Here is a 14,897-nt window from a genome sequence, read left to right on the forward strand (position 1 = left end):
CGCAGCTTGTGTAGAACTGAGGCAACAGGAGTGAGGTCATGGACAGTACCTGGGTTACAGAAGAGGAAGTGCTCGCTATCTTGAGACAACTTAAGGGTGGATAAATCCCCAGGGCCTTTCAAGGTGTTTTCCTCAGACATTGTGGGAGGCTAGTGCAGAAATTGCAGGGACTGTGGCAAAAATGTTTAAAGCATCTCTAGCCAAGTACTGGAGGACTGAAGGGAGCAAACGTTGCTCAAGAAAGACTCGGAGAATAAGCCAGGAAATCAAAAGCAGACATTAGTCGTGACTAAATCATTGGAAAGTATTCTAAAGATCAACATGTGTAAGTATTTGGATAGGCAGGGCCTGTTAGGGATGATCAACGTGGCTCAGAGAGTCATATATCGTGCCTAACTAATCTTTTTTTTTTCTGATGGGGTTACAAGGAATGTTGAAGGAAAGGCAATGGACATTGTCTACATGGGTTTTATTAATGTCTTTGACAAAGTCCCACATGTGAGGCTGGATAGAAGGTTCAATTGCTTTGCTTTCAGGATGAGTCACTAATGGATTGAGCATGGCTTCACAGGAGAAGCTACAGAGTGGTAGTAGGTGGTTGTCTCTCTGACTGTGGGCCTTTGACCAGTGGTTTGCTGCAGTGATTGGTGCTGGGTCTATTGTCATCTTAATCATTACTGATTTAGATTATACTGTAAGCTGGATCAGTGAATTTACAGATGAAACCTTGACTGGGGTCGTATTGGGCAGTGAGGAAAACTCTGTTAAGAGTACTGATTGTTTACAAAGCCACCCTTGTAACTTCAAACTGATTACTCCTGCAGTTTACATTTACCTAGTTTTGCCTATCACTTGCTAACTTGTTTTCATCCCCTTTCTCCATCTTCTTATTCTAGCTTCTCCTTTCCGGTCCTGATGAAGGGTCTCCAACCTGAAACGCCAACTGTTTCTTTCATTCCATAGCTGCTCTGTTCACCTAGCATTTTGTGTGTCAGCAACTGAAGACTGGCTGGCTCTGATTTTGAATTTGTATCTGCTGTGTTCCATTACTCCTAAATTGCTAGAAGATTAGTGCAGATCTGAGGATTGCACTATGCTTAAATGTGAGGCATGGACCAATTGTAGCATTGTTCCTCTCTGCATTTAACAAATCCCAACCCCCATCTGTTCTCCATTCCTTTTGCCAAAGTCTTTTAACACAAGGCTTTTGGTTATTGATTCCTTTGTCATTGGAAAGAGTTTCTCATCTTCTCTATCGCAACATTTCATCAATTTGATACCTCTGTTGAATCTCCCTTTGACGTTCTCGCTGAGGGGAATATTCTCAGCTTCAGTGTTTGTATGCAACTATATCTGTTGATTATCATTCTAGCACTCTCTCCAAAACCTTAACATCCATCTGTGCGTGCCAGCCAGGTCAAACCAGTGACTTCTACAGGTTGGGCTCGATAGTGTGTATAGAGAGGGCAGTTTGGTTCAAGGGCTCGTGCAAGAATTTAAATGCACTTGCATTAGGAAGGGCACGTGTGTGTATCAGTACCATGAGGGGTCTGAGATGATACTTTGTGTCCCTGCTTTTCGTCCCCTCCCCCTTACCACAAATCTTGTGCACCCCCCTGCTGTTAGTTTCACCAAGAATTAGATCAATGTGATCAAAAGTTTAATTATTTTTGTGAAAATTTGCACTACTAATGTGTATAAACATTCACCAGCCTTTAAGTTGGACCTTGTGGTAAATACACTGTCCAACGTCAACTACACTGGTCTGGTATGGGATCTAACTGACACCAAGTTCAATAAATGGTCTTTACTGAAAAAAAGAATAACTGGATTGTCTCTAGTTGTTCAGTAAGGAATCATCAGTTTGTGTCACTAACAGTCTGCTGGAAGAACTCTGGGTCAAGCAGCATCTGTGGGATGAAAGGAGTCATCAGTGTTTTGGGTCAAAACCCCTACAAGCAGTCACCTTCCAGAAGAAGTGCAACAACATCATCCTGTATGGCCCTATATTGTGGAAATAAATCTCATTGGTCTCCAGTGGTGACTGATGACAAGAAAACATTGGGATCAGATAATTAGGAATTAAGTACATTATTCATCTTGTATCAGAAAAGCGGGGAAAGAGGATTAAGGGGGAAATTGCTGTAAAGTAAATTTAGAGCAATTATATTTATGTATTATTTATTTATATTTTTAAAAATTAACTAGTTGCAAAAGTTATGTAGAACCCATGGGATCGTCCAGGTTGTAAACTGTATTTGGAGTTACATGAGGGACAAAATGAGCATTAGCATCTTCTACTGGAGAGTATTTTTAAACCTTGCAATCTTAGTGAATAATAACGTAGAAAAATTCAGTACAGGACAGGTCCTTTGACCCACAATGTTGTGCCAAGCCAATTAAAGGGCTAACTAAACTAATTCCTTCTGCCTATACGAAGTCCATAATCTTTAACTTTCCTCACATTCACATGCCTTTGAACTGGTATTTTTTTTTAAGAAGCAGCCTGGGATCACTCAGCAGTCTATATTGAAAGAGAATAGAGTTGACATTTCACATCAGCAACCCTTTGTCAGTACTGGATCTGGTGTCTTTTTAAAATCCTTTCCTGCAATCTGACACTGGATTACTGCAATTTTTTTGATGAACTCGTTTTGGTTTTATAGATTTTGCTCAAGGAATACAACTTCGACAGCCGGCACCGACCAACTTTCACAGAGGAAGACATCCTCAATATCTTCCCAGTCGTCAAGCATGTGAATCCCAAGGCATCTGATGCCTTCCATTTCTTCCAAAGTGGGCAAGCTAAAGTTCAACAAGGTACAGTATCCATAAGGCAGGATCTGCATGGGCACTGTAGGGGTGATACTTTCAATTGATCTCCATTTCCTATTTATGTGTAGACATCAAAGTTCAAGGTAAATTTGTTATCGAAGTATGTATACAGTATACAACCGAGAGATTCATTTTCTTGCAGGTACCCATAGGAAAATAAAGAAATATTATAGAATACATGAAAAACCATACATAACAAAATACTGACAAAAGTAACCACACGTAACAAAGACCAACAAGCATCAGAATGGAAGTATTAAACAGAAGAGACAACATACTGCTGAGTGGATTATGCAAAGGCAGATATTTACTATACGGGGTTGATGTGTCACCTAATGAGCCCTGGTTTCCCATTTTACCAACAGCAACCAGTTTGGTCAATAATCTTCTAGACGCTAAAACGTCATGCTTAATCTGTTAATTAGCATGATGGCACACAGGGTGTGGGGTTGTGATTATAAATCAGTTTGTTTCATGTTCCCCAACTGTCACTCTGGCACAGTGCCACAATGGAGGTTTGTTTTTAATTATTTGGCAAGCTCTTAGCCTCAGCTGTGTTATCCAAGAGAGGCAGAACGTCCCACTCCATAGAACAGAGAGGAGGTTAACCTTGTGATTGCTATTAAGAGCAGAAGGCAGTGAGCAGGCACCTTGTATGTCTTCTCAGCTGGATGCTGGTGCAATTTTTGTGTGGAAGGACTACACAATGTTGCATTTCAAACCCCATTGCTACATTCAGCCGATGACGATGAAAAGGAAGCCAGTTAGTGTTGTGAAAATAGGTGGAAGGTCCTGGTGCTCACTGTCCAGTTTCATCATGACGTTACAAGATGGGGAGTGTAACATTGTTGTCTCAGAAGATAATAATTTCCAATTGTTTAGATTACTATGTATAGTTTTTCATTCCATTGTATTTCATTGTTTTCCTGTAAATGCCTACAAGAAAATGAATCTCAGGGTTAGAATATGGTGACTTATACATACTTTGATAATAAATCTACTTTGAGCTTTGACTTTTTCTTTCATTAAATTAATTGACTATAAAATCTTTGATTTTAATTGACTGGAAAAACAGCTCTGGGTTATGTCAATTGAAGCAGGATCTAGTACTTCAAATTTAAAATCTGTGGTGTTTAAAGGCAAGTACATTGATCCATGCGTTGTATCTACCTTGTCTCCAGCATAGTTATAAGAAAAACCTTGAGAGAGAATCTCTAAAATGCAGGTTTAAGTAGTATGACAAATGTATTTTCACTTCCATTTCACTACCAACTTTGGGATGACAATATCTTGAGTTACCAGCATAGGTTGACTTTTGACTAGAGTAGCTGGGAAGAAGTTTAGATTGGTGGGGTGTTGATTTAAATAATGATCAGAAATGTTGGCCATGAAACAATTGGATTATTGAAAAACTGACATTCTACAGAGAAGAGAACCTTTGCCATTTTTCTGTTCAGAACGTGAGACTCTAGAGCTACTGCATGCAAACTAAGCTACTTGAACCTAGCAAGTTTCAGTCCAGGAGCAAGCAGGGGCAGGCAGAAATTTATTGTCGCAGACAGCTTTGGAGGCCAAGAGATTAGAACTAAGGTTGATGGGTTCTTGATTAGTCAGGATGTCAAAGGTTATGGGGAGAAGGCAAGAGAATAGGGTTAAGAGGGATAATAAATCAGCCATGATGGAATGGTGAAACAGACATAGTGGGCTGAATGACCTAATTCTGCTCCTATATCTTATAGTTTTAAGGCCTAAATGCCATTCCCACCAGCAACAGCCATATTGTGAGAAAGATCTAAAATGAAATCATGGAAACAGTTAGTATTTCAGGATGGCAGTATTTCACTAACATGTCATTGGGATTTCAAGCATTTTTGTGGGTTTTTTTATTTCTAGGCATGGGTCTTTCTGGACGTTGACTTTGGCTGACTTGAGTGACTGTCATAAAATGAATGCAGAAATTAGATGTAAATATTTGTCTTTACAGGGTTCTTGAAAGATGGCTGTGAGCTCATCAATGAGGCCTTAAATCTTTTCAACAATGTGTATGGTGCAATGCACGTGGAAATATGTGCTTGCCTTCGGCTCCTAGCTCGGCTAAATTATATCATGGGTGATTACAATGAGGTACGTCTTTCAGTGACTTGTAGCTACATCTAGTGGGGAATAAACTAGCTGATCCAAGTGTAGGAAATTGTTTTAACTTCAGCCACCTGGCATAGCAGTGTAAACCTGGGTATCTGATCTCCTTACTAACCTACTATCCTGGTTCACCTTGTGGCAGGAACGAATACAATTGCACTTAGTATACTGCATTTAGCACATTGTTAAAATGCCATCATGTTGTGGATGTTGGAGAGGCAAATTTAGGAAATGGTTGTGAAAGAGAAAGATATTTAGGAAGGATTCAGAAGAGGAGGCAAAAGGGTTTAGAGTGGATATTCCAACAACTAGCTCCTAGATGGTGGGGTATGGGGCTTGTAGATTAATACAGCAACTTGTCCGTCTCAACCAATGTGCTCACCCAAACTAGTCCCATTTAGCCTACATCCCTCTAAACCTTTTCTCTTCATAAACTTGTTCAAATGTTTCTTAATGTCCTTGTTATATGTGCTTCAACTGCTTTCTTTGACATTTTGTTCCATGAAGAAGTTGCCCCTTGGGTCTCTTTTTAATTTGTTTCCTTCTCACATTTAACCTATGCTTTCTAATTTTTGAATCTCTTTCTCTGGGCAAGGGCCTACACATTCACCCTATCTAACACCCTCATGATTTTATACCTTTTCTCTATAAGGTCATCCCTCAGTCTCCTATGCTGCAAGGTATAAAGTCCCAAGCAGCCTAACATCCCTCTAGTCCTGGCAATGTTTTTGTAAATCTTCTGTGCACTCTTTCTAGTTTATACATCATTTAAGCCCAGCTACAAAACTGAATTGCACAACACATTGCTGTTTTAGTTAGAAGATCATAAGATGTACTGTATGAGCAGAATTAGGCCTTTTGGCCCGTTGAGTCTGCTGTGCCATTTCATCATGGCTGGTCCAAGTTTCCTCTCTGCCCCAATCTCCTGCCTTCTCCTGTATCCCTTCATGCCCTGACCAATCAAGAATCTATCAACTTCTGCCTTAAATATACGTAAAGACTTGGCCTCTACAGCTGCCTGTGGCAAAGAATTCCAGAGATTCACCACTGCCTGGAAAAAGAAATTTTTCCTCATCTTTACTCTAAAATGATGCCCATCTATCCTGAGGTTGTGTCCTCTGGTCTTAGACTCTCCTACATAGGAAACATCCTCTCTTCCTCCACTCTATCAAGGCCTTTCACCATTCGATAGGTTTCAATGCGGTCACCCCCCATTCTTCTGAATTCTAGTGATTATAGACCCAGAGCCATCAAATGCTCTTCATATGACAAAGCCATTCAATCCTGAAATCATTTTCGTGAACCCCTTTGAACCCTCTCAAATTTCAGCCCATCCTTCCTAAGAAGGGGTCCAAACCTGCTTACAGTACTCCAAATAAGGACTCACCAGTGCTTTATAAAGTTTCAACATTATATCCTTACTTTTATGTTCTTGTCCTCCTGAAATGAATACTAGCATTGCATTTGCCATCCTCACCACAGACTCGACCTGCAAATTAACCTTTAGGGGCTCCTGCACAAGGATTGCCAAGTCCCTCTGCACCTCAGTTATTTTTATTTTCTCTCCGTTTAGAAAATAGTCGATCCTTTCATTTCTTCTACCAAAGTGTATGACCATACACTTCCCTACACTGCATTCCATCTACCAGTTCTTTGCCCATTCTCATAATCTAAGTCCTTCTGTAACCCCTCTACTTCCTCAAAACTACCTGCCCCTCCACCTATCTTCCTATCGTCTGCAAACTTTGCAATAAAGTCATCAATTTCATCATCCAAATCATTGCCATATGATGTAAAAAGAAGCGGTCCCAACATAGTCATCTGTGGAACCACCACTAGTCACCAGCAGCTGTTCAGAAATTTATTCCCACTCTTTGCCTCCTGCCAATCAGCTGCTGCTTTATCCATGCTAGAATCTTTTCTGTAATACCATGGTCTTGTGGCTTGTTAAGCAGCCTTGTGTGTGGCACCTTGTAAAAGGCCTTCTGCAAATCCAAGTACACATCATCAACCTTTTGTCTATCCTTCAAAGCATTTCAACAGATTAGTCAGGCAAGATTTTCCCTTGAGGAAACCATGCCTATTTTATCCTGTGCCTCCAAGTGCTCTGAGACCACATCCTTGATAATCAACTCCAACATCTGCCCAACCAGTGGATTCTGACTAACTGGCCTGTAGTTTCTTTTCTTCTGCCTCTCCCTTCTTGAAGAGTGGAGTGACATTTGCTATTTTCCAGTTTTCCAAAATCTAGTGATTCTCGAAAACTCATTACTAATGCTTCCGCGATCTCTTCAGCCACCTTTTTCAGAACTCTGGGGTGTACACCATCTGGTCCAGGTAACCAAGAACCTTTTGTCTAGTTATGGTAACTTCATTCATTTCATGCCCCCTGTTACCTGGAACTTCCACAGTGAAGACTGATGCAAAATACTTGTTCAGTTTGACGACTACTTCATTGTCTCCCATTACTTCCTCTCCGGCATGGTTTTCCTGTGGTCTGATGTCCATTCTTGCCTCTCTTTTACACCTCATAATTCTGAAGAAATTTTTGGTATCCTCTTTAATATAATTAGCTAGCTTACTTTTGTATTCCTTCTTTACCCTTATGGCTTTTTTAGTTACCTTCTGTTGGTTTTTAAAAGCTTCCCAATCCTTTAACTTCCCACTAATTTTTGCTCTTATTATATGTCCTCTCTGGTTTCTTATGTTGGCTTTGACTTGTTAACCATGGTTGTTTCATCTTTCCTCTAGAATATTTCTTCCTTTTTGGGATGTATATATCCCGTGGCTTCCAAATTGTTTCCAGAAATTCTAGCCATTGCTGTTCTGCTGTTATCTCTGCCAGTTTTCTTTTCCAATCAATTCTGGCCAACTCCTCTCTCATGCCTGTAATTCCATTTACTCCACTGTAATACTGATACATCTGACTTAAGCTTCTCCTTCTGAAATTTGATAATATTATGATCACTTTCCCCTAAGCATTTTTTAACCTTAAGCTCTCTAATCAATTCTGGTTCATTGCACAACACCCAAACCAGAATAGCTGATCCCCTAGTGGGCTCAACCACCAGCTGCTCTAAAAAGCCATCTCATAGGCATTCTAGAAATTCCCCCTCCTGTAATCCAGTGCCAACCTGATTTTTCCCAATCTGCTTGCATATTGAAGTCACACATGACTATTGTAACATTGCCCCTTTGGCATGCATTTTCTAACCCCCATTGTAATTTGTAGGGTACATCTTTACTACTGTTTGGGCTCTGTATACATCAGGGTCTTTTTATCCTTGCAGTTCCGTAGCTCTATCCACAATGATTCAACTCCACTTTCCATACCTGTGTAACCTCTTTACCTTGGACATTATGCTCCCACCTATAATCTTTCAGTCATGATTCAATAATGCCTAATGTCATGCCTGTCAATCTGCAACTGTGCTGCAGAATACCTTCAGTGCCTCTTCTCCTGCGCCCCTGCCCCTCCCCCAACAGTATCCAAAGTGATCTACCTGTTGGCCACAGGGGTTCTCTGCACTGGCTCCTTAAACCCCTTTTCCCTTCCTGACTGTCACCCAGTTTCCTGTGTCATACACCTTGAGTGTAGCTACCTCTCTGTATGTCCTATCACCACTCCAGCCTCCCGAATGATCTGGAGTTCATCCAGTTCCACCTCCAATTCCTTATAAACTTTGAGAAACTGCAGCTGGATGCACTTCTTGCAGTTGTAGTCGTCAGGGGCACTGGAGGTCTCCCTGCCTTCCCACATCCTGCAAGAGGAGCATTTCACTATCCTGCCTGTCATCCCTACTGTCCTAGATGAACAGGTATAAAGGGAAGGAAAACATTTGAGCTTTTCTTTCCTTTGCTTCCTCTAAGTGAAATCTCTCTTTATTGAAGCCTCTGAGAGCTAAAGGCTTGAAATCACCTCTCTGGCTATGTCCACTCAGACAACAGTCTCTGCACTTCCCCTTCCTTTAATTTGCTCTTACTAATCAATCCCAGGTGACAATTGGTCACTGGTCAAAGTTCTGTTATGCTGCTGTGACCTGCTCCTGCCTTTTATCCTCGGGCAGTGGACCTGATTGAAGTCTCCCCCTCGGCAAACTTCCAATATCCAGATTGGCCTCTGGTCAAAGCTCTGGTACTTATGCAGGATGTTGTCATTTTTTCTGGTTTTGTCTGTCTTCAAATTGATGTGCTAATGAAAAATCTATTTGCCAGTTGAGTAAGCATTCAGTTATGTATTAGAGAATTGTGGCTACAGTGTTAAGGCCACATCTCCAATTCTTCTCTGCAACTGGACCCTTATTGGATTGCCTTGTACGTTTTTATAGTGGATTGTATTTGCAACTTGTAATTTTAGTTCTTTGTTTTTATTGTTTTTAATTAAGGCTCTGAACAACCAGCAGAAGGCAGTGCTGATGAGTGAAAGAGCACTGGGTGTGGATCACCCCAACACAATCCAGGAATATGTAAGTAATCATATTTTAAAACCTAAAGAAAGTTGCTCATGCAGCCATGTTGCTTTTATTACTACTGTAACCACCATCTCCAAACTAACCTGCAGAGGTATTTTAGGAGTGTAATCAATCTGTTAAAATAGTGCAGTGGATTAATTGACTGTCCAGTTTCAATATTGTCAGTGTGGCCATGTTGCATTTTCAGATCCTTGTGGCTATTGTGGTATCAAGGATCAACTTTATTTGCCATATATATTTGTAGGTACAGTGGATTTGGCTAATTAGGATAATCAGGACCAATACATTTGGCCTCAGTTAGCTGAAGTTTGATGGAAATGGTTAAAAAGGTATAAAAAAAAGACAAACTACCTGTTAACAAATTATTAAGTTGTGTACTTAAATGAAATACAGAACAAATTAGAGCACTACTAATACTACTACAATACTATAAAACTATTAGTTCCTAATAGTTAACAACAACAGGATTCTTTGTAGTTCCTAACTTGTTGAAGTAGTGAAATTCATTGATTTCTTTTTTCACTCCTGGCCGTTTCTGGTATCTCCAAGCCTGAATGCTTGAAACTGCAGCGAGCAAAACAATTCTGAATTGTCTTACTACTCATTTCTCACCAACTTTCAGTGACAAAATTCACTGGGTTTTTTGAACACACATGATGGATGCTATTAACTGTTCACTCTATGCACAGTCTAACCAGCCATGCAAGTGCACGTGACTTGTGCTAATTAGAAATTGTTCAGCAAAAGCATCCTGTCCCAATTAAGCAGCATAATGCCCAAAATTAAACAAAGGGAATCCCAGCTACTTTCTCAGTTCTTGTTCTTTAAGAGTTGTCCCAAATAAGCAGCTGCCCTGAAAAACTGTTGAATCAATTAACCAGGATTGACTGTATGAGGAATTTGCTGTGGTGTGTTGGCGCGACATGCAGCAAAAAGAAACACCATTCACCAATTAAGAAGTGTTATAAAGTCTGGATGTCAAGCCTCTGGAGGGAGTGCAGAAGGGCTTTATCAGGATGCTGTCTAGATTAGAGGGCATGTGCTGTATTGTTGGTCAAATTTCAGTTGTTTTCACTGGAGTGGTGCAAGATCTGATAGAAATTTATAAGATTAGGAAAGGCATAGACAGCATAGACAGACTCTTTTTCCTGGGGTTGAAATGTCTAATACCAGATGCCATGCATTTCAGGTGAGAGGAGGTAATTTCAAAGGAAATGTGGAGAGCAGGTATTTTATACAGAGTGGTAGGTGCCTGTAGTGTGCTGTCTGGGGCAGTGGTACAGTCGGATACAGGGACCTTTAAGAGATGTTTAGCTAACGGAAATGGAAGGATATGGACATTGTGTAGGCATTTAGATGGCCATTTGATCACTAATTTAATTGGTTGAGCACAACATTGTGGGCTGTTCTGTGTTAAGTTAGAAGTCAAAGTATGAATATGGGATAAAATGTGAGCTTTTAGATATGAAATTTACTGGCAAGGAGATTATAGTAGTGTCTGTTTTACCAAAGCGTGAATGGTGAATGCTACTTTGTTCATCTTGTGTTAATTGAGCTGTGAATTAATCATTTTAAATAGCATTGTCGAGCCTGCTTTATTTGTGTGCATAATATACAGGTATTTTACAGGTTAGTAAGTGTGAAGCAGACAGCAAAGCTTTGAAGCAGAACAAGGGGAGTTTATCACTGACAGTGCAAGAATGGTTGTATCATAATTTTTTTCCCCCAAAGTATCGGGTCACAAGGTAGCATCCTAATCAAAATAAAATAAATGGATTTCCTAAATATAAAATTAAAATCAGAACAAAGGTAACAAGCAGCTGAAATAACAGTCATTGGTCAAGGTTGACCATGGATATTGAGTCCTAGCTGTCTAGCTACATGAGTCAGGGCAGTGTGATATGGAAAGCAGACTGTTGCCCATGCAGCAGGCTCCCCCTCCACGCAGCTGATCACATAGAACAGTACAGCACAGTACAGGCCCTTTGGCCCACAATGTTTTGCCAACCCTTAAACCCTGCCTCCCATATAACCCTCCACCTTAAATCCCTCCATAGACCTGTCTAGTAGTCTCTTAAATTTCACTAGTGTATCTGCCTCCACCACTGACTCAGGCAGTGCATTCCACACACCAACCACTCTCTGAGTAAAAAAAACCTTCCTCTTATATTCCCCTTGAACTTTCCACCCCTTACCTTAAAGTCATGTTCTCTTGTATTGAGCCATGGTGCCCTGGGGAAAAGGTGCTGGCTGTCCACTCTGTCTATTCCTCTTAATATCTTGTACACCTCTATCATGTCTCCTCTCATCATCATCCTCTCCAAAGAATAAAGCCCGATCTCCCTTAATCTCTGATCTTAATGCTTACTCTCTAAACCAGGCAGCATTCTGGTAAATCTCCTCTGTACCCTTTCCTAATCCAAAGGAAAATAAATAAATATAAAATATATAGTTTATATTGGTCACAATTCTTTCAAGACAGCATCCTAATCAAAATAAAATGAGTTATCAAAATATATTTTAATTTATATTTTGGAATATAAAAATATATTACTTTTGTTGCTCAAAAGTAATTAAATAAAATAAGTGGCTGAAGTAATTATTTAAGTAGAATTATAGGCATTTAAGTATTTATTTCCATTTGCAGTGCAGTGATTAGCAAGAATTTAACTACAAATTGAAAAGTGTGCTGTTCTGCTTAGCAGGTTAAGGGTGCAAACTCTGTTACCTCACATGCAAAAATAAAAAAAGATTGCGGTCTGAATTCATTGGCCATAGTTCTTCCATGTCAGCTGGATTTCGATGAAAGCTCAGGGCTAAATACTTGTAGCATGGTGCGTTGCCTATTCAATTATTGAAAATAATTCCAACAATATTTAACGACATTTCTCTGGGGATTAGCTATCATTATAGAATACAACAGCAGTGCATGGAGACCTAGTCCACAATCCCATGATGGATGTCTTAAGGGTATACTCTTAGTAGCCAGTTTATTAGCTATCTCCTGTACCTAACAAAATGGCCACTAAGTGTACATTCAGTCTTCTGTTGCTATAGTCCATCCACTTCAAGGTTTGACATATGTTCAAGGATCCTCACTAAATGTCGCTGTTGTAACTTGTGGTTATTTGAGTTAATGTTGCCTTCCTGTCAGCATGAACCAGTCTGGCTATTCACTTCTGACTTCACAAAGTATTTTATTCTACAGAGCTGCCACTCACTGAATGTTTGTTTTTTGCACTATTCTCTGTAAACTCTGGAGACTGTTGAGTGTGGTAAACCCCAGCAGATCAGCAATTTCTGAGATATTCAAACCGCCTTTTCTGGCACCAACAATCATTCCACGGTCAAAGTCACTTGGATCAAATTTCTTCCCCATTCTGATGTTTGGTCTGAACAACAACTGAACCTCTTGACCGTGTCTAAATGCTTTAATGCGTTGAGTTGCTGTCACATGTTTAATTGATTAGATATTTTCATTAATGAGCAGGTGTACAAGTGTACCTAATAAACTGGCCACTGAGTATTTTCAAATAACTGTCTTTACTGTAATTTTACATTTCAAAAGTGCAACTAGCTGTTTTATCTCACAGATTTTCTTGTCTAAAGATAATTAACTCCACATTTATCCTCTGCTACCTCAACCAAGTGATAATTATTTATGTTTAAGCACTAAATTCAATCACTCCTGCCTTCACATCCTTCTACAATGACCATTCTCCTGCCCCTGACCTCCACTCTGCAGACTGCTGCAGGAACAGTTCCCATTAATGTTTCTGTTCAGTGATTCAGTAAACTCTTCCATTTCCATTTGTGTGATACAGTTTCCTCATTTCTTAAAAAGTATAGATTTTCCAAAAACACTCAGATGGTTAGAATGCTCAAGTTGTTGGCTGCACTTCTCAGGTGTAGAGCAGGAGGACCATTTCTGACCTGTTTGGTTTAATTGCTTTGACTAATGCAAGAAAAGCTGTTTTGTACATATGCATCAGGCCCCAGTGTATTGATCTGTTTTGATCTTTGGCTGTCTCTTTGCCAAAGTTGGCTGCTATCTGGAAGGATGCCATTGCTTAGCTTCCAAGGTGTCTTAGGAGCAAGAGGAGAGCATTTAACCTCGAGTTGACACTGGCATTGATAGGAGTAGATATCACTGTTAACAGAGTGGTCCAAATGCCACATTATAATAATATTCAGTACTCGCCTCTATCTGGCCGCTGACCATAGTGATGGGATAATGCAAGCCAATCCCTGAGAGGTTTGTGTTTTAAAGCATTCTAACACTGGCTCAAAATATCCTCAGATTGCATTTTGTCAAACGGGTTTTGTTTCTTTTGTTTTGCAGATGCACCTTGCCTTGTACTGCTTTGCCAATGGCCAGTTGTCAACTGCCTTAAAATTATTGTATCGATCTCGCTACCTCCTGATCCTGGTGTACGGTGAGGATCACCCGGAAATGGCCCTGCTGGACGTGAGTATCTGCATTTTGGAGAATTCCAGCCCAGCTGCTGATGTGTCACTGAAGGGGGAAGAAAGTCTAACAAGCCTTGAAATAGAGCTTTATTGTTTTTGGAATCATTCATGCTCCAGGTATTGATTATAGGGTTCCAAGGTAGATCAGAAGATCTGTCTATAGTTTCAAAAGTTCTGCAGCATTTTGCTAAGTATTGACTGTGGGCTTACTGCTTAGTTTCCCATTCTTACTAATGGCTTTTATACCTTTCCTTTCACAGACTTCTGATCTTCCTTTCAAATTTTTCTTTTCAGAATTGGGGCAATTATTTTGCTAGCAGTAACCTCTTCCAGTTTTCTTTGCGTTAACTCTGAAGTTGTCTGCTGATCAACCCTTAAGCGTGGTTGCTCCGCACTATTTACAGCTTTAACTAATCTCCAATACTGCAAAGCACAATTTGCACACAGCTAAATATGGTGAAAGCCCTGAAATGACGACGTCTTTGATGCCACATCTTGCAGGCTACCAATCCCAGCCCTGGCTGAGCCGGACCACTTGTAACCTCAAATGTTGTGATCGGCGTCATACAAAATACGTCTACTTGAATGATAAATCTGCCTGGTCTTCATGTCCGTACCTGTCTTGGTTCATATCTGTGAAATCCTAACATACCATTGTTACCTGTCGACTTAACTATCCTAACACGTGCCTCGGAGCCCTCGGGCTGCTCCATAAAGAAGGCTCATTTGATCCTTGTCTTGTTTACCCATCTGAGTATTGAACTCTGCTCAAAAAACACAGTGTCTATCATATCCGACGGTGACAGGAAACAAGTGCAAGAGAGTTTTTAAAGGGGAAGAGCCATTGGGAGTCTGGATCCAGTGGTACTAGTAGTCATCATAATGAGATCTTCCTTGGTTGCTGTGGATGACATAACATCTGTGACATGTTGTGCCCTTCGCTCTCCACCTCTCCACAGAGCAATGCAGAGCCGCCTTCCT

At 40.4% G+C, this 14,897-nt stretch overlaps 1 protein-coding gene across 7 annotated transcripts in view; it reads left to right on the top strand.

Annotated features, from left to right (window-relative positions):
• Nucleotides 1-14,897, top strand: part of cluha (clustered mitochondria (cluA/CLU1) homolog a) — a 93,020-nt gene that overhangs the window by 60,676 nt on the left and 17,447 nt on the right. For all 7 annotated transcript variants that reach the window (XM_059973453.1, XM_059973455.1, XM_059973456.1 and 4 more), the window contains 4 exons: nucleotides 2,667-2,820; nucleotides 4,820-4,959; nucleotides 9,360-9,440; nucleotides 13,789-13,914. In XM_059973453.1, the coding sequence (XP_059829436.1) occupies nucleotides 2,667-2,820; nucleotides 4,820-4,959; nucleotides 9,360-9,440; nucleotides 13,789-13,914 (501 nt within the window). The remainder of the gene's footprint in view (nucleotides 1-2,666; nucleotides 2,821-4,819; nucleotides 4,960-9,359; nucleotides 9,441-13,788; nucleotides 13,915-14,897) is intronic.

This window comes from Hypanus sabinus, chromosome 6, assembly GCF_030144855.1.
Source record: "Hypanus sabinus isolate sHypSab1 chromosome 6, sHypSab1.hap1, whole genome shotgun sequence".
Taxonomy (NCBI): Eukaryota; Metazoa; Chordata; class Chondrichthyes; order Myliobatiformes; family Dasyatidae; genus Hypanus; species Hypanus sabinus.